At 45.5% G+C, this 22,351-nt stretch overlaps 2 protein-coding genes across 4 annotated transcripts in view; one reads left to right on the top strand and one right to left on the bottom strand.

Annotated features, from left to right (window-relative positions):
* Window positions 1-16,850, bottom strand: part of LOC125129476 (C-reactive protein-like) — a 62,960-nt gene extending 46,110 nt beyond the window's left edge. The window contains exon 1 of the mRNA XM_047784203.1: window positions 16,757-16,850. The gene's annotated coding sequence lies outside the window, so the exon portion shown is untranslated. The remainder of the gene's footprint in view (window positions 1-16,756) is intronic.
* Window positions 16,851-17,596: 746 nt separating this feature from the next.
* Window positions 17,597-20,797, top strand: DUSP23 (dual specificity phosphatase 23). 3 transcript variants are annotated; one of them, XM_047784200.1, is made up of 3 exons: window positions 17,597-17,682; window positions 17,786-18,054; window positions 18,531-19,017. In XM_047784200.1, the coding sequence occupies exons 2-3, from the start codon at window positions 17,788-17,790 to the stop codon at window positions 18,771-18,773; spliced, it is 510 nt and encodes a 169-aa protein (XP_047640156.1). In that variant the 5' UTR covers window positions 17,597-17,682; window positions 17,786-17,787; the 3' UTR covers window positions 18,774-19,017. The 3 variants fall into 3 exon arrangements, with proteins under 3 accessions (XP_047640156.1, XP_047640157.1, XP_047640158.1); XM_047784201.1 differs by having other exon boundaries at window positions 17,598-17,682; window positions 18,588-19,017; XM_047784202.1 differs by lacking the exons at window positions 17,597-17,682; window positions 18,531-19,017 and adding an exon at window positions 20,282-20,797 and having other exon boundaries at window positions 17,689-18,054.
* Window positions 20,798-22,351: the final 1,554 nt, after the last annotated feature.

Raw genomic sequence — 22,351 nt, 5'->3', positions numbered from 1 at the left:
ATAAGCAATCTTTTTTTTTTTTTTTTTTTTTTTTAGGCTAGGAGTCGAATCAGAGCACAGCTGCCGGCCACAGCCACAGCAATGCTAGATCTGAACTGCATCTGTGACCTACACCACAGCTCACAGCAATGCTGGATCCTTAACCTGAGCAGGGCCAGGGATCGAACACGAATCCTCATGGATACTAGTTGAGTTTGTTTACACTGAGCCACAATTGGAACTCCCATAAACAATCTTACAGCTATTCCTGACAGATTCTTTCAACACATAATAGCATGGTTCATGATGGGATATTTTACCTAAGTCCAACCTGTTCCTCATAGAAAATATGAGTCAGAAAAAAAATCTAGAACAATAATTTATGAAAGACAAAACCAGCACTATTGTGGCTCTATGATTTGATAGAGGAATATGGTCCTTATTAACAAGCAGGGGAAGGAAGGCTTCCCTCAGATAAAATTAATGAGAGTAAACAAATTAGTTCCCAATTAGAGCAGAACTTGAGCAGTTCTGGTGGTGAGAAGTAATCAAAGTACAACATGAGGAAGTAAAACCAGAATCTAATCAGTGAAGAGACTTGTTCCCCCAAAGATTAGTGGAATTGTTCTTGAGTTAAAGGCCTTAAGGCTGCCCTCCCCACCACCACCATGGTGCAGTGAAAGAACAAAATCCTGCTTTCAAATCTTTCCAAGTCAAATCATTTACAAAGTGGGGGAAAACAATATGTCCATTGTAGGGTAGTTGTCAGGATTAAATAGAAAAATATGTGTTAAATACCTAGCACAGTATCTGATGCATTAAATTTACTCAACATAAAGAAATCAAAAATAAAACCAACAAAAGGAAATTGAAGACTTATAACTCAAGACCAACCTGGAAATCACAAGTGGATCAAGAAAAAAAAATGGGAAGAAATAGGTTATTGATAACACACCCACCCTCCCCTGAGTCTCCTATAAACATTTTGAGGACCTTTGTAATGGATGAATCCCCTTCTCAAAGGGGATTAGAGGAATAGTCACTTAAAGAATATTCTCATTCTCTGCCCTGGAAGAGCTTCTGCTTTTTTCTTCTCCTATCATTTCATCTTTTGAGATTAGTTCATCTTTTTTTCCCCCAATGCACCAAGAGTAACCATTTCTTGCTACCACAAACCATCCTGGAGGCCAATAGAGCTCAAATGGGTACTAGACTGAAATAGGCAACTCATTGGTAACCAGGTGCCCTTCCAATTGGCCAAGAGTTCCTCTGGTACCTTGTTTTAGAAAATGTCCTAAATGTAGTGCCCAACTGCATCCTTATCTTCATTGTTTGAGACCACATCATCTGAGGGATGAAACCTCACCTTTGCCTGCATTCACAACATTCTCGACTCAGAAGATCATCATTTTCTCACAAAAACAGTGCCTTCCTTTGTATATCTTAGGTTATATCAGAGACATGCTACTGACTCTAACTTCTGGATGAAATTCATATTTCAGGAGCCATTTATAAGACAAGGAAGTACTTCTGCAGGACCCTAAGAAAATGGGACTAAGGACAGATTATTTAGACAAATGAGAAAGGAAGACTATTCCAAAGACTGAGCCAGTGCATGACATGTTGCAAAAATCAATGAAAGCACATGTGAAAGAATCCTGAGGACAAATCGGTTCAGAAATTCTCCCCTATCCCTGGAGTTGGATTATAGATCCCTAAACCTGGAATCATGGGCCCAATTTCCCCAGTTTTCCCAATCCTGGAGTTGCTGTTCCATGATCCCCAAGGTCAAGGTCCCAGGGGATTCCACAATAAAATGCTTCATGGTGAACAGGGAAAACTCAAGTAGAAAGAAATCAACATACCGTGAACACCTACCATGTGCCAGGCATGGCATAGCATTTTTTTTTTCCATCTTAGGGCATATGGAAGTTCCCAGGCTAGGCTAGGGGTTGAATCAGAGCCACAGCCACCAGCCTACTCCACAGCCATAGCAATGTGGGATCCAAGCCACAGTTGTGACCTATGCCCCAGCTTATGGCAACACCAGATCCTTAACCCACTGAGCAAGGCTGGGGATGAAACCTACATCTTCATGGATACTAGGTGGGTTCTTAACTCCCTGAGCCACAATAGGAACTCAAACATAGCATTTTTTATACATATCATCTCAGATAATCCTAATAGTAATCTCATAAAATAGGATAATCCTTATTTCACAGGTACAGAAACAAAGACTCTGAGAGGTTAGGTAACTTGCCCAAAATTAAGTTTTACAACTACAATCGCACCAGACTGCACTGTTTCAGAGCCTATGCTCATTCCATTCTGTCACGCATTTATCAAGGACTTCATCCATTTTTCAGCATCTTTATATACAGCTGTAAAACTGTATAACACATAATCTTCAATCCATCATCAGTTCTTCATATTATACAAAAGCTGTCAAGAGAGAGCATTGGTGACTTTCAGAAATCCATGTAACCCAAAGAAAAGCATACTCCTATTCTACAATTTACTAGATATAACCGAATGCTTAGTAACAGACACCTGCATCAGTCATCTACTGCTGCATAAAAACCATCCCAAAGTTAATGGCTTAAAACAACAATTTATTATATCTCATGATTTTGTGAGTTTTTGGGCCATTCTCCATTGGTCTTGCCAGAACCCACTCATAAAACCACATTTAGCTGATAGGTTAGCTGGGCACAGTGTTAAACTGGGACAGTTTGCAGTGACAGAGCCTCTCCCTCCATGTGCTCTTTTGTTAGACTTCTTTATAGCATGCTGATCTCAGGGCAGCTTCCAAGAAGACAAGGCTCAGTGTGAAAGAAAGCACTTTTCAAACTTTTACTTGTATTATATGTTCTGATGTCCCATTGACCAAAGCAAGCATAGAGTCATTGTGGGGCTACTCAGAGGCATGAATATCACAAGGCATAAATTATTGAGAGTTATTTCCATATTGAGATACCATAGTCTTTTCACCCTGCCCCACATACTCTTATTTGAAAAATGCACCACCCCTCCCCAAACCACCAAGATCTTATCCAATCATGGCATCAAACTACAAGTCCAAAATCTCCTGATCTGACTCAGGCCCAGATGTGGTTGAAGCTCCTTAGGCACAGTTCCTCGTGCAGCTTCTCAGGTGTGGGTTCTCATCATTCAGAGACTGATAGGCTAAAAAAAAAAAAAAAAAAACTTATCTGCTCCACAATACCCAGCACACAATTATGAGAATGGAACACTCAACAGGCACTGCCCTTTATAAGGGGGAGGAACAGGGAGCCACAGAGCACTCACTGGTCCATAGCGATTCTGAAATCCAGCCAAGCAATGCTTCAGAGCCTCCTGCTCTTAGCATGGGAAATGATTCTTTGATAGAGTTTGGGTCTATTCCCTGGTCATGGTTAGCTTGCCCTCTGAAATGGTCTTCCTTTTCCATAAGAAATAGCCTTTGTTTGCAGCTGAGTAACTTTCTCAGCTTGCTTCCTGCACTCTTAGTCTAAACTAGTCCAATTTCCCTCTAAACTTTGTGGGCTTTTCACATACAAGGTTTTATAGTCCATTTCACGAGACAAAAAGCTACACTAATAATTATTTTAAAGACAGACGTCTACTTTGGTCAGCAGGTCAAGGTGCTATGGAAAAAAAAAAATGCCGTTAAGACTCTTAGAAACCCTGTTGTCTAGCTTAGACAGTCTGGTAGATATCATTTAAAATCTTTCTGTGGTCTTCACAAAGCCTTAAAGCCACACTCTTGATTTGATCTGTATCCTGAGGTCATTTCTTACTTTGAGATTTTTTTTTTAAACAGCTGAAGGGACAGGAAAGGTGAAAGGGCTTTATCTTCCAGCTTAGCTTATCGTGGGCCTTCCATATATACCTTAAATTCTGCTTACAAATGGAGTTCTTTCTTTAGTTCAATTCTCTCTTCTCATGTCCTATTATATATAACTATTAAAAAGTTAATTGACCCCCTAAGCATTCTAAATGGAAATCTTGAGCAAAACCCTCAACTTCATTAAGTACATTTCTCGTCTTCCAAGTTACTTTTAGTGACAGTGCTGCCAGTTGTGTCATTACTACGTACTACAGGTTGCCCTTTATCAGCCTCTAGCAGCAGTTTCCTCTTAGGTCTTCCAGAATCCACCAGCAATCTCCTTGCAGTCTCTATAGCTTCTGCCAGCCACTCACTCCCAAAGCTAATGCTACATGGTTTAGGTTTTTATTACAGCAATGTGCCACTTCTGGGTATCAATTTTTCATATCAGTTTTCCATATCTGAAGCAAATTATTCCAAAAGTTAGTGATTATCAACGATTCCATGAGTTAGCTGGGTCATTCTCCTACAAGTCATGTCTTGGATCACTGATGCAGCTACATTCAGCTGGAAGCAGAGATGGGGGAGAAGGTTGCCCTTGGTTACTGGACTCAACTGGCCTGTCCTACCACACAGCATTTAATTCTGGACTTGTTCATTGCATGGTGGTCTCAGGGTTCCAGGAGGACAAGCCTCAATATGCAAGTGCTTATCACACCTGTGCCTCCATCATATTTGTTGATGACCATTGGCCAAAGCAAGTCACGTGGCCAAGTCCAAAGTCAATGTGATGTGTGATTCATTAGCGCTGTCAATGTAACACTCTCCCACAGCACTAAAATGTAAGTTTTATGCTTTTCTCTGTATCTTCATTCGATATAGTATAGTGCAATATATTGGACTATATTGGGGGTATAGTCCAATATATTTTGTTTACCTAGGCATACCTGGAATATATTTGTTTAACTGAATTGAAGAGGCACAGAGTTTTATACACATAAGGACCAGAAAAGCTAAGACTACTATAGCCTTGGAGATCCCAAATACTATAAAACAAAGCTCACAAGTAAAAAAACAAACAAACAAAAACCTTCCTTCCCACCACTTTTCCGCATTCTTGTGAATCAAATATGTTTCTGGCCAAAGATGGTCTTTAGAATATCACAAATTTTAAATAAATAACTCTAACTCATTAATCTTGTTTCTGTTATGGTCATGAGCAATCCTAGAAATAAATTCTAGATGAATTTGAAAGTTTTCTGATCTTAAATAACTGTTTGAACATCAGAATAATCATATAATGTATACTGCTTGGTATTTGCACAAGAGAAAAGGAATTGAATAGAATTATTGGCATTTCAAACTCAGTATTTGAATTTTGCTAAGATCAGACATGAGGCTTGATTTGTCTTTCTCATCTGGGGATATAGGTATATTTAGTTTTTCACTAAAATAAAGAGAATCAGGAACATGTTTTAACAGCCTCAAAGGTTCTCTTCCCATCAATCATTTTCTCCAGAAGAGGTTGGGGTTTTTCATCAATAGTAGTGGGTAATGACGAACACATTTTGAAACTGTCTCTTGATTAATGATTTCTTGCCTTCAAGGATTGATAGCCCATAAAACTCTGTGCTAAAAGACACATTCTTCCCTTGCTGCCAATTGTGATTCTAAGAATCCAGATATATTTGCACTATTTTTCCCCAATGAAGCAGAATATCCCATCAAAGTGTGACAAGGGGATTCACTGAGACTTTTATTTGCATGTGGTGGTTCTCCGTTCTATTGTTTTGTTTGCTTGCTTGCTTATTATACTATTAACTTTCTGCCTAAGTTTCAAGTCCTAGCACTGCAAATGATGTTCCTACCCCAATCCTGGGGACCACAGGAGGAATTCTTGAACCTATTCTCTGGGACCAGATGGGGTCACTAATGCACTCCAAGCTGAGGGCAGAGAGGAAAGCATATTGCAGTTACTGTCTAATTGCAAACACCAACTACCAATTAATCCTGATAAATATGTAGAGCCTACTGTGATGATGATGATAACAAGAGCCAGAGTTTATTGATCTCTCACTGTGCCAAGCATTGTTCAAAGCACTTTACACAGATTATCGTATTTGAGCCTTACAGCCTTATGAGGTAGGTGTTATGATGATCTCCACTTTATAGAGGAGGGCACTGAGGTTTAAAGCGGTCTATGCAGGGTTATATAACTTTAAATGGCATAGTCAGGATTTGAACCCACCACCAGCTCTATTGCTTCAAAGACACTGGTCTCATACAGAACTGAAAATTCCTTCCTGCATCTATGACCTTGGAACTGTTCCTTCAGCAGCGAGTCACTGACATTTATACACTTACAATGTTAGCTGACCTATCTTTCTGATGATTCACACAAATTGTTATCAGAAAGACAATTATAGAAGCCTCTGGCCAATCATATAAGGCCAGGGAATCTCAGCCTAGGTTCCTTTCTCTTTGACTGTCTGGGTATCTTCACTTTCCTGGAATTTGAATGGCACTGGTACCCAGACCACTATCTCTGAAGATAGCACATGATCTCCAATCCCCCAGAGCTGGAACTCTCATGAGCCACCAATGCCATGTCCTGCCGCAACACACAGTCTATCGGAATGTGTTTCCTGAAGACCGATCATATGCCAGGCCCTGTCGTAGGCGCAGAATACAGACCTGCATACTGGGAGCTTTCTGCCCCCTCAGCCCTGACTTCCAATTTGAGAAACATGATTAATTTGGGGGAGTTACCAACCTGGATGTAACTAGAGGGGATGTGTTTGAAAGATTCTAACTAAACCACCTTTCTGGTCTCTTCCAAGCCCCACCCCCATCCTCTTGATTCCTCTCTAAGGCAAGCATTTATTAGTTTGATTTCAACACACACACGTCTACCTGTAATTACTATATAATGTCTGTTTACTTTTTTAAATGAAAATGAATTTAAATTAATCTTGTTTTGTGAATTTCAAGGCACCCCCTGAGATAAATGAAGACACTCCAGGGTGTCATCAAACCAGAGCTGGGAATCCTAGCTCTAAAAAGTAGAGAAGCAAGCTCATTAAACCTTCAAGAAGCCAGAGGGGAGAAATGTATATAGATATAAAGATAGAGAGCTCACAGTAAAGAGAGAGTTTTATATCTATATTATTCACTTATACACACGCACACACACACACACACACACAAATACATATGAAAGGTGGTGTACCAAAATGTGGTTATCTTTAGGTGAATTGTCTGTAATTGATGTAAACTTAGCATTAATGCCCCTCATTATTATTATTTTTTTTTTTACTATATTGGGTTTGCCTATCCCAAACAAGAATTCTTTATTTTTTAATTTTTTTTTCTTTCATAATGATTTTTATTTTTTCCATTATAGGTGGTTTACAGTGTTCTGTCAATTTTCTACTGCACTGCAAGGTAACCCAGTCACACATACATGCATACATTCTTTTTTTTCTCACATTATCATGCTCCATCACAAGCGACCAGACAGGAGTTCCTGTCGTGGCACAGCAGAAATGAACCCTACTAGGAACCATGAGGTCGATCCCTGGCCTCCTTCAGTGGGCTAAGGATCTGGCGTTGCTGTGAGCTGTGATGTAGGTCACAGATGAGGCTCAGATCTGGCATTGCTGTGGCTATGGTGTAGGCCAGCAGTTGTAGCTTTGATTAGACCCCTAGCCTGGGAACCTCCATATGCTGTTGGGTGCAGCCCTAAAAGGACAGGAGACAAAAAAAAAAAAAAAAGTGACCAGACATAGTTCCCAGTGCTATACAGTAGGATCCCATTGCTTATCCACTCCAAAGGCAATAGTTTGCATCTAATGCCCCTCATTAGTAAGACCACTGCAATCACAAAGGAGTGGCCGGGAACACTCTTCCCAAAACAGAGAAGAGGCCACTCTTTTCCAGGGATGGGCAAATGCATAAGCAGATGACAGGTTCTGAACAGCATCCAGACGACTCTCTTGAGATTCCCCACATTAGTGCTACAGACTGCGATAATTGGAGAGAATTTTCCAGAAGTTCTTGAGCTTTAGAGTGGAATGGCTTCCAGGCAAGATCTTTGAGAGCCTCTCACTTAGATGCCACAGGTTAAAATCACCTGAGACCTTTGCTACCACAGCCCACCTAACAGGTGTATAAACCTCTAACTTCTTGTGTCACTTTTCTTCATACTTGGAAAACACAAGAGTTCTTCCCTTTGAACATTAACTAATGTAAATAGATAATAGGTAATCGGGTTTTTCCTGTGTGTGTATAGATATATATGTATATAAATGCTTTTATAATAAAAATGGTATTTGTATAATATAGCAATAAAATGTTTTCAATATATGATGTAATAAATGTTTTCACAGAGATGCTACAGAAGCTCAGAAGAAGGATGCAAAACATGAATTGTAGGAGTTCCCTGGTGGCCTAGTGGGTTGAGGATCTGGCCTTGTTACTGCTGTGCTTTGGGTCACTGCTGTGGCGTGGGTTCCACCCCTGGCCCAGGAATTTCCAAATGCTGCAACCACGGCCAAAGGAAAACCACAACCACCACCACCATGAATTGTAAGGGCACAGGGAAGGCTTCCTAGAGAGAGTGGTGTGCTCCAAACTGAACTTGGAGCAAGATCAGGAGTTGCTACAGGGTAAAGCTAAGAATGGGACAGGGAAAGGGAACAGCACGTGCAAAGGCACATGAGAGGGCTCTGTCCTCTATCCCGTTGTGTGATGAGGACACACATTGTTGCAAAGGAATGAGGTGGGACGAGGCTGAAGAGAGAAGCAAGACGCCTCACTCTGGAGGGCTTTTTATGCCAGTCTAGAGCTCTCAGGACTTTTTTTTCTTAAAGGCAATAAGGAATTACTAATGAGCCAGGGAATAAGGTCTGTGTGCTATGGACGTCACCGTAGCTACAGAGAGTGCAGAGATGTGTAGAGGCCGGTGTAGTGGAGGCCAGTCCAAAGGGCCACGGAGGGGATTCCAGAAGGATGGGATGTGGGTGAGAAGAAGTTCTGCTGGGAGCTTGAGAGGATGTGACAGGAGGTGGCCCATAGCTCCTTCCCCTTTTCCCCACACTGGAGGGAGGCTGGTGCACCTAAATGAAAGGATGGTAAATCAGGCAATTTCAGCCATGCCTGGAATGTACTTTAAAGGTGAAGAAAGTGGAAAGTGATGTTTCAAGAATTCCTCCAGAAAGGAAATCTGGGAGCCAAAGCCCTTCCTTGGAACAAAAACAGGAAAGTGACAACATGCATCTAAGTATATTTTTCTTGGATACCTTCCTAACCTGTAGATAAAGCAACAGATTGTTCCAACCAGGGACTGTGAGGTATTTGTAATTAACTGGGGCTTTTAAAAAACCAGCCCAGTGAGGCCTCTTTGAAGCCTCTCCCTGTGCTAATTGGCTCCTCTGCCCACAGCCCTGGTCAGCGAAAGCATCTTAGCTCAAGAGAGGAGACAACTGGAGATACCGAGGACCACGTCTTGAGACCAGGCAGTGTTCTAGGTGCTACCGATGACTGTCAGGCAGAAGGGAAAACAGAGCTGTCAGACAAACTGGCCTTATAACAGGGCTTCTCAGGCACTGGTGTGGGGATCCCACAGGTCTGGGGTGGGCCCTGAGAGTCTGCATTTCTCACAAGCTCCCAAGTGGTTCACACTTTGAGATGCACTAGTTTAAAAGCGGTCAGAGGATGAGCCTGGAGGTTCGGGAGGTACCTAGAGAGTGGCAATTCCTGCACTCCATTGATTCGCTGCATCTGTTGCATCTCTCCTGAAAAATGGACCCACGTGATCTAGAGTTTTAAAAACTGGAAGGCTCAGGAGTTCCTGCTGTGCCTCAGTGGGTTAAGAACCCAACTTGTATCCATGAGGATTCAGGTTTGATCCCTGGTCTCACTCAGTGGATTAAGGATCCAACGTTGGTCACAAGCTGCAGTGTAGGTCACAGATGTGGCTCAGATCCTACGTTGCTGTGGCTGTGACATAGGCTGCAGCTGCAGCTCCAATTCAAACCCTAGCCTGGGAACTTCCATATGCCACAGGCACAGCCCTAGAGATTTAAAAGAAAAAAGAAAATGAAAACTGGAAGACTTAAAGGGGAAAGAGATAAGAATTAAGACCGCATTCGAGAAACCTCAAAGATCTAGTATTGCAACCAGCAAATTAAAAAAAAGAAAATTAAGTAAGGCAGCTGTATTAGTTTTTTTTTATTGCTGCATAATCAATTGCCAAAAACTTGGTATAAAAAAAAAAAACCTATTTATGATCCCACAGGTCAGAGTCAGAAGTCCAGTTGCAGCTTAGCTGGATCCTCTGCTCATTGTCTCATCAGGCTGAAATTAAGATGCCAGCCAGGCTACAACTCTCATCTGAGGCCCTGGGCCCTCCCCCCAGCTTATTCATTTGGTAGAATTCACTTCCTTGCAGCTATAGGACTGAAGCCCCTGCTTTCTCAGCAGCTGTCAACTGGAAATCGCTCTCAGCTCCTAGGGGCCACAATGCTGAGCGGCCCCCTTCCGCCATATAAGGTAACCTCTGTGGGGAGGGGGGGTATCTGGTGATCCAAGGATATAGGTCATTTGGGGCCATCTTAGAATTCCACCAACCACAGCATCCTGTAACAGCACTTCACATCAGAGATAATTCAACATAAATTGTAATTTCTCCATTCCTTCTCACTGGGCTCTAAATCATCCTAGGATGGCAGTAGCTTCCATTTATGAGCACCCATTATGTGCCAGCCCTTTGCTAGGTACTTTACATAGTCCTAGCTTATTTAACCCTATCAATAATCCTCAGTAATCAATAGCATCATAGACATCTGAAATAGTCTGAGAAATCTTAGGTAACTTGGTCCAGGTCCCATGGTTTAGTGATCCAGTGACATTCGATAGTGTGGATTCAGTCCTAGTCTGGACCAACTGGAGTGACGCAACGAGGTAAGTTTGCTCACCTAGAAATGGAGGTAAAACCAGAAGATCCCTGAAGTTCTTCCCAGCTTTCCCATTTATGCTGCGAAAACTGCAATGCAAAGATTTTCAGTAATTTCTTCCTTTCAGATCCAAAGCAAAGCAAAGGTTGGAGCAGCACGAATGGCAGAAATGAGAGTTCACCCAAATTGTTCTCGTCACCAAGGTGTCTCTTACCTGAGTGCTCCCTCTCCCCTGATTCTGCTCTCCCTTCCCTATGCTCAATAGCTTTGCAAAAACCAAAGCCTGCCTCCCAACACCATCTCCAACTCCCCTGATCAGGGCTTCTGGTATAAGGGCACCACCCCCTAACGCCTCAACATAAAGTCTCAATGTGCTCCTGGAATGTTCTAGAGGAAAAATATAATATTAAGTGTCGTGAAGATGAGAGCAGGTCCGAAGTTCAAGAAATCAACTAGTAAATTGTGAGATATCAGTCATGATATGTTATATAATAGTATACAAATCACAAATACAAAAGAAAAGAGAGAGAGAGAGAAACAAGGAAAAGCGATCAGTGCCATCTTGTGGAAAGACGATATTAAATGTCCAAGGTAATCTGGCCACACCCTCGGTTGCGTCAAAGCTTCCACACTCAAAACTGATATGCATCCAACAGACAGCAGGATGACATCACTATTTGTAGGCAATGGTGCTGATTGGTAGAGGGTCCATTCTGATCACTTGCTCCCTATGCCATGCCAGTTATTAAATAATCTGTATATCATCCCTAAATATATGAATACTACATAAAAGCTCTGATGCAAACTATTGCATTTGGAATGGAAAGGCAATGAGATCCTGCTGTCTAGCGCAGGTAACTATGTCTAATCACTTGTCATGGAACATGATGGAGGAAATGTGAAAACAAGAATGTATATAAATGTATAACTGGGTCACTTTGCTGTACAGCAGAAATTGACAGAACACTGTAAATCAACTATAATAAAAAATGAAAAAAAAAAAAAAGGAATTCCTGTCGTGGCTCAGTGGTTAAGGAATCTGACTAGGAACAATGAGGTTGTGGGTTCGATCCCTGGCCTTGCTCAGTGGGTTAAGGATCCGGCGTTGCTGTGAGCTGTGGTGTACGTTGCAGACTTGGCTCGGATCCTGCATTGCTGTGGCTCTGGTGTAGGCCAGTGGCTATAGCTCCGATTAGACCCCTAGCCTGGGAACCTCCATATGCCGCCAGAGTGGCCCAAGAAAAGGCAAAAAGACAAACAACAACAACAACAAAAAAAAAACTCCACACTTCCAATACCTTACACAAACAAAACCCATACCCAAACTATTCTACTTGGTTCCTCTGCATGGCATGGGTCTCCAAGTGTAGACCCATCCCCACATATACACACACACACTTAGACCACAATTGTTTAGAGTATAACCTTTCTTTGAAACACAAGCTCAATTTTTAGGCCACACCCATGGCACATGGAAGTCCCCAGGCCAGGGGTCAAATGAGAGCTGCAGCTGCTGGCCTACACCACAGACCCAGCAATGCCAGATCTGAGCTGTGTCTGCAACCTATACCACAGCTCACAGCAATGCTGGATCTTTAACCCACTGAGCAAGCCCAGGGATCAAACCCATGTCCTCATGTATACTAGTTGGGTTCATTACTGCTGGGCCACAACAGGAACTCCCAAACTTGATTTTATTTCTTAAGTTTATTCGAAATTACTTCTCTTCCTTCCTTCTGAATATTCCCATCTGTATTGGGTTCCTATTGCTGCATAAAAAATTACCCCCAAATTCGATGGCTTAAAATAATATTTATTATCTCACAGTTTCTGTGGGTAAGGAATTCAAGAGAGGCTTCTGGGTGACTCTGGCTCAAGGAATCCATGAGGTTACTGTCAAGATGTCGGTCATTTAAAATCTTGAGGGAGCCATAAGATCCACTTTCAAAATAGCTGGTTTCCCTACACGATGACTGTACAAGCCTCAGTTCTTCCCCACACGGATCTCTCCTAAGACTCCTTGAGTGTCCTCACAACATGGTGGCTGGCTTCTCCCATGAAAGAGCGAGTCAAAACCCATAATGTCTTTGATGACTTAAGAAGTCATCCTCGTTTTCACAATATCCTACTGATGACCAAGACCAGCCCCATCTGTGTGGAAAAGGATCACACAAGACAGGAGATGGTTCACTGGGGGCATCTCCAAGGTTGGGTACCACACATCCCTCCTTAAATCCAATTTCCAGATCTCTGGGTCCCCGGTATGAGATGTGTTAAGACAAAAGACAGTCAGAACACTTAAGACACGGAGAGCCCTGACTGCAGTCCAAATCAGGAACCCAAACCCAAGCAATCCTCTGCCTGGGGGGACCCAGGGACCTACTTCAAAGAAGGAATTCTCTGACTCCAGCTTCACCTCTCACTGCCACTGACATCGAGCCCCCAAGGACCTGGGGTCTCAACATGAAAGAGAGCTAGGTCAAAATTTTCTTATCTGCTGGAGAAGGGGGAGCTAGCATGCCCTCACACTGTTCTGTTGAACTTTGAAAAAAAGCCACTTCCAGTATTTCACAAGGGACAGAGAAGAAAATGGAAGGAATCCCTGTCTTCACTTTCTAGTGGTTCCAACCCAGGGTTATCTTTCCCCTACTGACATTTTTGTGCTTATTATTTTTACCGCACAGGGAACTTTCAATATATATTATCTGATTGTCTTTGATGAGTAATTTAGTACTTTATCATATGTTAGGAGAACAATTACTTGTGAGTCTAAATCCCCCCAAGTATGTTGTAAATTCCCCAAAGTCAGGGAAATGAAGCTTATTAGTCAGCCCAACATCAGTGTCAACAGATTGTTTTCCAGGAAAGCGTCCCCCTCAACACACTCACATACACACCCGATCGACCACACACACACACAAAAACCGGAGCAGAGCTCTGCAAACAGCGAGACGTATTTATCCCCTTTTACAAAACAGTAATTAGACTTTGCCAGGATTGTACTGACACAATCTTTCTCTCCTTAAAAGCACTGACATGTAAAACGTAACACCTTAAGGAGTTCCTGTTGTGGCTCAGCGGTTAACGAACCCAACTAGTATCCAAGAGGCCTCGGGTTCGATCCCTGGCCTCACTCAGTGGGTTAGGAATCCAGCGTCATCGTGAGCTGTGGTGTAGGTCACAGATGTGGCTCAGATCTGGTGTTGCTGTGGCTGTGGTGTATGCCAGTGGCAACAGCTCTGATTCGACCCCTAGCCTGGGAACCTCCACATGCCGCAGGTGTGGCCCTAAAAAGACCAAAGAAAGAAAGAAAGAAAAGCACACCTCAAGAAGGTGCTACACAGCACTCAAACAGTCCTCAAACTCATGCAATTAAAAAGACAAACACCCCAGTAGGAAGAAAGGTTCCCTCTTGACCCACCAACAAGCTGCCCACCACCTGCAGCCAATGAAGAACCATCACAGCTCTCCTCAATCCCTCCTTTTCTCCGTAGAAGCAAGCCCCTCTCCTCCGTTCTCCAGATTTGCCTATGGTGTGCCAGTTTGCTTGTTGTGAACTGCAATTCTCTACTATTCCTGAATAAACTCACTTTGCAGGTGAAAAAAAAAAAAAAAAGACACACAAACACACACTGTCACATAGTCCTGGAGCCTAGCCTGCACCCCCAGAAATGTACCTTAACCCTCTTGCCTATGCATTCGACTTATTTATTTTTCATTTATTTAACTTTTTCCTTTTCTTTTTAGGGCTGTCCCTGCAGCACATGGAAGTTCCCAGGCTATGGGTCAAATAGGAGCTGCAGTTGCTGGCCTATACCATAGCAGATCCAAGCGACATCTGTGACTTATGCTGCAACTCATGGCAACGCCAGATCCTTAACTGAGCGAGGGCAGGGATCAAACCTGCATCCTCATGGACACTACGTTGGGTTCTTAACCCACTGAGCCACAATAGGAACTCCTATTTAACATTTTTTTTTTGGCCGCACCCATGGCATGTGGAAGTTCCCAGGCCAGGGATCAAACCTGCACCATAGCAGTGATCTAAGCCACTGCAATGACAACACCAGATCCTTAACCTGCTGCACCACAGGGGAACTCCTATTTAACATTTTTGAGTGCCATGTATCAGGCTCTGTATAAGACATGTGAAATTCAAAGATGAAACGATGCCATCCTGGCTCTGATACAAATAACCCCAATCCAATAAAATAACTGCTATCCTGGGAGTGCATATTTATATAAGGTGCAATGGGAATACAGAAAGGCTAAATCTTCCTAAAGGTCAGGAAACATTTTACAGAAGAGAAAGGAAAGGAAGCTCAGTATTGCAGGGGGCTGGGAGCCACGAATGAAGAGGTGACACTGTTAAGTTGCAGGGGTCCTAGGCAGGAAGCCATCAGAAAGGACTTTTCTTTCTTTCTTTCTTTTTTTCTTTGGTCTTTTTAGGGCCAGACCCATGGCATATGGAGGTTCCCAGGCTAGGGGTTGAATCGGAGCTGTAGCCACTGGCCTTCACCACAGCCACAGCAACACCAGATCCAAGCTGCATCTGCAACCTACACGCACAGCCCATGGCAACGCTTAATCCTTAACCCACTGAGCAAGGCCAGGGATCAAACCAGCATCCTCAAGAATGCTGGTCAGATTCGTTTCCGCTGAGCCACGATGGAAACTCAGAGTTTTTCTTTCAATGTGAGGTTTCCTGGGCCCAAGACAGAAGCTTAATAGTATCCTTGTCAGTGAGACACAGACCAAGGCGCGGACCTGGGACCAAAGTTGGAAGCCAGAGGCCGAGCAGCAGAGACAGGGGAGGAATTCCTACAAAAGAAGCCCAGGTGGGTGGATGGATGGACTTCAACCCCTGCAAAGGCTCACCGGGAAGCTCTGTCCCCTCCAGAAACATCTTCCCTCTGAGGATGGGCTGTGAGCTGGGTTTCAAGGAGGCCGGCAAAGGGCATAGAGTGGGTGGGGAGAGATGTGGAGGTTTTTCTCTGACAGTGGAGGGAGCCAAGAAAGGAGAGCCAGGCAAAGGAACTGAGAAAAGGTCACCCTGAAAGGAGCAAGGGCTGGGGTCTTGTCTCCAGGGGCCATGCAACCAGAAACCCCTGAGTGAGGGATTAAGAGAAGTTTCAGGGGGTTGGGGGTGCAACTGGAGGCTGAAAGGCACAGTAGGAAGAGGGGAAAGGAATAACTTGGGATAGGCTAGAAAGAGTCACAGGGAGTTGTGTGGGAAATGGGAGTGCAGACAGGAAGGGCTTAATCAGGGCTGTGATTGTCAGGAAGGGGAGGAAAGGGTCGATTTGGCAGCTCCTGGAACGTGGAGAGAGTAGGTGGGGTAAAGCTTCAGAGTTGTCTGGGTAAAGGGTAAGTGCATTTTCCACAGGGTCAGAGCAGGCTTCGACCTTTGGGGGAAGAAAAAATCCTTTTCATTTTGCTGGAACCAAATGTGTGTCTCAGGGGGAGGTGGGGACAGAGGGAGGGAAGTGCATCTTCATGGCTAAGGAGCCGGGGCTTCGAATGACAGAGACCGTGGCTCAACCAGTCCAGCGGCTCACTAGCTATGTGTGCTTGGCCAAGGTAACCAACTTCTCTGAGCCTTAGATGACTCATGTGCAAAAGGGATACAAAAATACCTTCCCCCCTGAGGGTCTTCCAGAAAGCACCTGGCACAGGGCCTGGTACCTAAGCAAATAAATTCACAAAAGTTAACTATTTTCATAATTATAATTAGTCTGCATCACTAGGAGCACATTGTTCAAACGAGGATATGAACCAGTCGGATCACAGCTAAGACACTGTGTTCACATCTAGTTCTCCACCTTTTATGAATGACAGATAAACTCAAGCTTCCCCAAGGAAGAGTGATTCAGAGCACCTGGAAATCAGGAGCTGTGAAGAGAAACTAAGAAATCCTGAAACCCGGCTAAGGGGTTTGAAGAGGGTTATGTAAAGAGGCAGTAATCTTCCATTTAACTTTAGAATACAATACCGTTTTGATTCTGGAGCCAGGCTGCTCCGTTTCAAATCCGCCACCAGTCATCTCCTGGTCAAGTTCCTGGACTTCTACAGAGCTTCAGTTTTCTCATCTGTAAGAGAGTTAATTTGCTTACCTACTTCAAAAGATTATTGACTAAATGAATAAGTTAATATATGTTAATTAAATAAGTCGTAATATATGTCAAATTAAATATGTAATTAAATAATATGTAAAGTACTTAGAATAATACCTGGCACATGGTAAATGCTCAGTTTATTGGTTCTCATGTTGTTATTATTATTTTAAATAATTACTATCCCGGGTAAGACTTCAGAGTACCAGATGGCTGCAACTCTCATTTTTAAAAACCATTTCCAGCAATGGAAAATGAGAACAGTCCCCTGTACAGATTCCCGCTTACTAGACGAGTTCATAAAATCACCAATAACGACTTGTCGGAGTCATTGAAGAGGAGGTTCCTCCCCCCAAAGCGGATGTAGATTTGCCATCTCATAAACCCTTGGGCATCCAATCTTGAAGACAGTAAGACAAGGACAGGCCCTTGGGCAGCAGGGCAGCTGGTCAGTGATGCAATAACTCCCTTCCACCGCCAGGGAGCAGCAGAGCCTGACCCCGGGCTCCTTACCCCACAGAAAACAATTCTGAATTCTCTCTAGGTTTTCCTGCTTGGCTGTTTGCATGGTCCACCAATCCCCAAGCGCACCGCAGCAGTAATCCCGCCCACTATTGATCATCCAGCCAATCAACTGGTGTCCTGCTTGGGGCCAGACCGGATCGCTCCTCTCAGTCTTCCGAGCTCAGCGTTCAGCGCCCTAGCCCCGCCCCTCAAGTGGCTCCACCAATCCCCCGCGGCGGAGCAGGGCGCACTCTAGGTCGAGTCCTGGAGACCACGTGGTCCCAGGAGGCGCCAGTGTTTGGTAGGTGGAGAGTTACAAGGCCCACGGACCCGGAAGGGGGGAGGGCGGAGCGGGACCGGCCGGCCTCGCCCCCTGTGACCAGCTGTCTTGTGCCCTCTCCTAGCCATGGGCGTGCAGCCCCCCAACTTCTCGTGGGTGCTCCCCGGCCGGCTGGCAGGGCTGGCGCTGCCCCGGCTCCCCGCGCACTACCAGTTCCTGCTGGACCAGGGTGTACGGCACTTGGTGTCACTGACGGAACGCGGGCCTCCGCACCACGACAGCTGCCCCGGCCTCACCCTGCACCGACTGCGCATTCCAGACTTCTGCCCGCCAGGCCCAGAGCAGATTGACCGCTTCGTGCAGATCGTGGACGAGGCCAATGCCCGGGGAGAGGTCAGTGGGCGGGGTCAGCGCAGGGAGGGAGGGGTCTGGGAGGGGTCAGCGAGGATGCAGGCAAAGCAGGGGAGGTCACGGAAAGAGACTGGAGGAAGACCGGCTGGCGGGGACAGAAAACAGGTGCAACCTAGACAAAAGCGGAGGAGGGAGGGGTAGATGGAGAAAAGGAGATGAGTATAGAAAACGAAGAACCCCATAACGTGAGTTGACAGGCTTGAAAGAGACGGGGGTTGAAGTCAGGGGCTGGGTGAGCAGTCTCCAGAGTAAGGTTCTGCCCACATATAGTGGAGCTGCATTTTTTAAAAGTTAAACAAGAAGCAGAAGAAATTCATTTTGATCATATAATTTAACCCAGTTAAGTCCGAAATATTATCATTTCAACGTGTAATCAATATAAAATAAATTCTTAACCAGATTTTTTCATTCTTTGCTATCCCACATCTTTAAAACCTGGCTGTATGTTACAAGTGAAGGGCAGGAAAGTGTTGGGAGGACATCGGCCTCCACTTCCTCCAGCTCCCCCTTCACAGGCGGTGGGAGTGCACTGTGCCCTGGGCTTTGGCCGCACTGGCACCATGCTGGCCTGTTACCTGGTCAAGGAGCGGCGCCTGGCTGCAGGAGACGCCATCGCTGAGATCCGGCGCCTCCGACCCGGCTCCATTGAGACCTACGAGCAGGAGAAGGCAGTCTTCCAGTTCTACCAGCGAACTAAATAAGGGACCTCAGCTCCCTTCTGCGGGGCCCCCATGGCCCTGACCTGTGCGTTAGATGGGGCCAGAGACATTCACGTGGACTAAAAGTGCTAATCCCTCCAGTGCCCAGCTGGCTCAAGAGACTAAAGTTGTTCTTCCTTCCCAGCAGGCAGGTCCTGGTAGGAGGGATGGCTGGAGCTGCATGGATGTTGGGGATTCCTCTGCTGCTGCCTTGAATAAATAAAGAACCAGCTCACATGGCATAGCACTTTACAGTTTACAAAGTGCTTCCACACAGCAACTTTTTTGAGCCTCACAGTAGCCCTGTGGGACAGGAAAGGCAGAAGGGCCATCCCTGTTCTTTGGATGAGGTGTCAAAGGCTCAGAATGGCCGAAGGTCACACTTCTGGAAAGTGGGCCAGCACAAGAAGACACATTTTCAGTCTCTTAAGATGCTGAAACTCTTGTGCATCTGCTCTTTGATGATATTTGATGTTTCTTGGTTGGGAGGTGGGCAGATGCTGGTCAATGAAAAGGAAACAGATCTTGGCACTCTGGTCTCTGATGCTTGCAGGCCAGAAGGACCGCTCTGGACCCAGCCCCTCAGTCCAGGCCCACATACCCCACATGCACCATCCCTTTCACCCTCTAAGAGAAGGCCAGGAGGATGCATTGCTCACAGATAATCCCCATCTTTATCTTCCAGGGGCTGGGCGCCTCTCCCCAGCCGTGGGCTGCCAGGCTCACCTATGACCTCCAGCACAGTGTGCTGCCCCACAGCCACAAGCCACAGGCTGAGCGGTGCCAGGACCCAGCCTCTCTGGGAAGATACGCAGGGGATAGTTGATGATTAAATGAAGATGTTCAGGGCTACGAATCTTGGCCATGTTTCTCAGATGTTAGCTTTGCCTCCCCATCCGATGCCATTCCACCATCACCATGACCACATCACACACACACATCTGTCTCTCGGGGCTCTGAGAGACAAGATGAATGGGATAGACTAGCCAAATGGACTCTCTTTGCTATAACTGCTACCTGAATTCCTGTCCGTTTTTTTACGATGGCAGGCCAGGCTGGATAAGGTCAGAATTCATCATGACGTGTGACCTGAGTGCCTGAGTACCGGGCTATGTTAGATGCAGAGGTTCTCCAGCTGAGCGAGACATAAGTCACAGCCTCCTAGAGGAGGCGGTCACGAAACAGTCCAAGCACATCGTATAAGCCCTGTGACAGACATGCATTCCAGGTCCAGTGGAGACATGGAGGGAGGAGGCAAGGGTTGCCCTGGAGACCCCATCCTCTGTAGCCTAGGTCACCACGAGCCCCAGGCCACCCGCTCCTCACTGCATCTTCCTTCCAACTGCTGTCCACCCAGCTCAACCCCCGTGCACTCTTAACACAAAAGGAATCTTGCCAATCTAAGAGCGCGAGAAAGGTGGAAGGTACCCTCGCCACCGCCCACCCCCTTTTCTCTGTGTATCAAATCTGAGTAATCAGTTCTTCATTTTATTCCCTTGGTCCCCATCCAGCCTACCCCAGTGAGGACATCTCTTAAAGAGAAGAACCCACCATTCCAGGCATTCAGGCTAAAACAGAGGAATGAAAAATCACAGAAGAAAGGAGGTACTAAGGTCCTTGCCCTTCTCTCATCAGAGTCTCTGCCCTGCTCACCCACCTGCTCCTCCCCCAGCAGCATGGACCGTTCTATTTCTTGAGGCAAATCAGAACATCTTCCAAAGGCGTATATGATTATGTTTGCATGTGTGTACGAGAAGGTGGTGGGGCAGGATCTTCCAGGATCTTTTCCCTTCCATTGCCAGGATGGGGGGAGAGAGGGATGAGGCATGAAGCTGCACACCAGAGTTCATGTTTCTACTCTGATGCCAGCCTGCTGGGGTCACAGAACCAATCCTCATGCTTTCTGCCCCTCCATTCCTATCTCGCTCCATCCCTCCACGTCCTCTGCCCTTCCCTTCCTCCCAAGCCTCCTTCAAAGGAGAGAGAACATTTTTCTAACCCCATTAAAGCCCTGCGTGCTGCCTCCATCCCCATAATTTTGGTCTCTGCCTCAAGAGTTCCTCAGGGAAATAAACATATAATTATGTGCTTAAGGAAATCAGTTTTTAAATAAGAGTTGACTGGAAGTGAAAAACCCTGCCCTTATCCTTCCATCTACCTTGGGAGGTTAGCCTGAGGCTCCCTTTGGGCTCATTCCTACCCCCCCGATTTTCTGCCTCCCCACCACCCCCTCTTCAGTATATGGCCACCAATGAGGGATTGCAGACTAGCCCATTCTACCCCATGCTGGGGTGACAGGTGTGAGAGGACAAGCCACCTCCACTGACAGGGAACCTCTGTGTCACATCAGACCCAGCTTGCTCAACCCCAGCGCTACTCTGTAAGGTGGTCAGCAGGATCCCTGACTTCTGTCCACTGGATGCCTCCCTCAAAATATGACAACTGAAAGGGTCTCCAGACGTTGCCCAGTGTCCCCTAGGAAGACAAAATCGGGCCCCACTGAGGATTGCTGCATCAAACCAGCAGGCACCAGATGCAGCCACAGGCTCTCATTTCCTCTGGGAGTCGAAGTGGAACATGTTTGGGGATTTCTCCTGTGGGGCACTCTCCCGTGGGCAGAGAGAGCCCATCGCACACCATCAAACACTGTCACCTTTTCAAGCCTTGTCTGGCACCCATCCCCGTTCCCTCCCTTCCCCAGGCTGGGCTTCCAAGAGGTGACAGACACCCTTAACTCTCTACACCCAGGAGGGCATTATTCTCAACTAGTCGCTGGTGGGCGTAGCTGTACTATCGGTCGCCACCCCAATGTTGGTAAAGTGTCATTCACGTTTACTCTCTGGCGTGGGATCTGCCTTCCCTGCTGAGTGGAGGCTTTTCTGTGTGTGGAATGCATCCCTCCATAGGACTTGGGTTCTGCACCTGTCACCTCTTGGGTTCCTCTCTCAGAAAACTGTTCTGTTGAAGAAGCTACTGGAGTCAGGATAGGAGGAAACCTTCTCTGAGGCTGTTCCTCCCTGGCCTACCCCACGTCCACTTCCCCTGCAGCATACCCAGACTGGGGTCTGTGAGCTCTCTGGTCTCCAGGTACCATAACAGCCTCCCAGACCACGTGTCCCAGACACAGCTCCCTGCTGCAAAGAGAGGCCTCCGTCCTGCATACCCACTGCGGCTGCCCTCCATCCCTTACAGCCGCTCATGACATTCTATAGGGTGACTTGTCACTGATGGTCCCCCTTATATCCCCCATCCCCTGCATCAGGTCTTCTTGGGGCAGTGATGAACATGTCACCAGGGGCAGGGATTCGATCCAAACCATAAACCGTTTCCCAGAATGAAGCGCATTCATCTGCCAAGATTCTTATCAAAGCTGCTGTCTGTATCTTGCTGTTCTTCCTAAGAAAGAAACTAATTTAATCTCAGAGGATTGCTTCATCACAGAACAATATCAATTACCACTAATGCATTTCACATTTTGTCATGACTGTACTTTGCTTACATATATCATTATAATCATCATCGTTTATGAAGTGCCTGCCATGTAGCAGGTGTATCACACACATTGCACTGGATCAATTTAT

Source organism: Phacochoerus africanus, chromosome 6 (genome assembly GCF_016906955.1).
Source record: "Phacochoerus africanus isolate WHEZ1 chromosome 6, ROS_Pafr_v1, whole genome shotgun sequence".
Taxonomy (NCBI): domain Eukaryota; kingdom Metazoa; phylum Chordata; class Mammalia; order Artiodactyla; family Suidae; genus Phacochoerus; species Phacochoerus africanus.
This window is presented reverse-complemented; position numbering and strand designations above follow the sequence as displayed.

Coding starts and splice junctions, on each gene's coding strand:
- DUSP23 (XM_047784200.1), top strand. CDS start 17,788: ATGGGCGTGCAGCCCCCCAACTTCTCGTGGGTGCTCCCCGGCCGGCTG. Junction 18,055..18,530: donor AGGCCAATGCCCGGGGAGAG/GTCAGTGGGCGG, acceptor TTACAAGTGAAG/GGCAGGAAAGTGTTGGGAGG.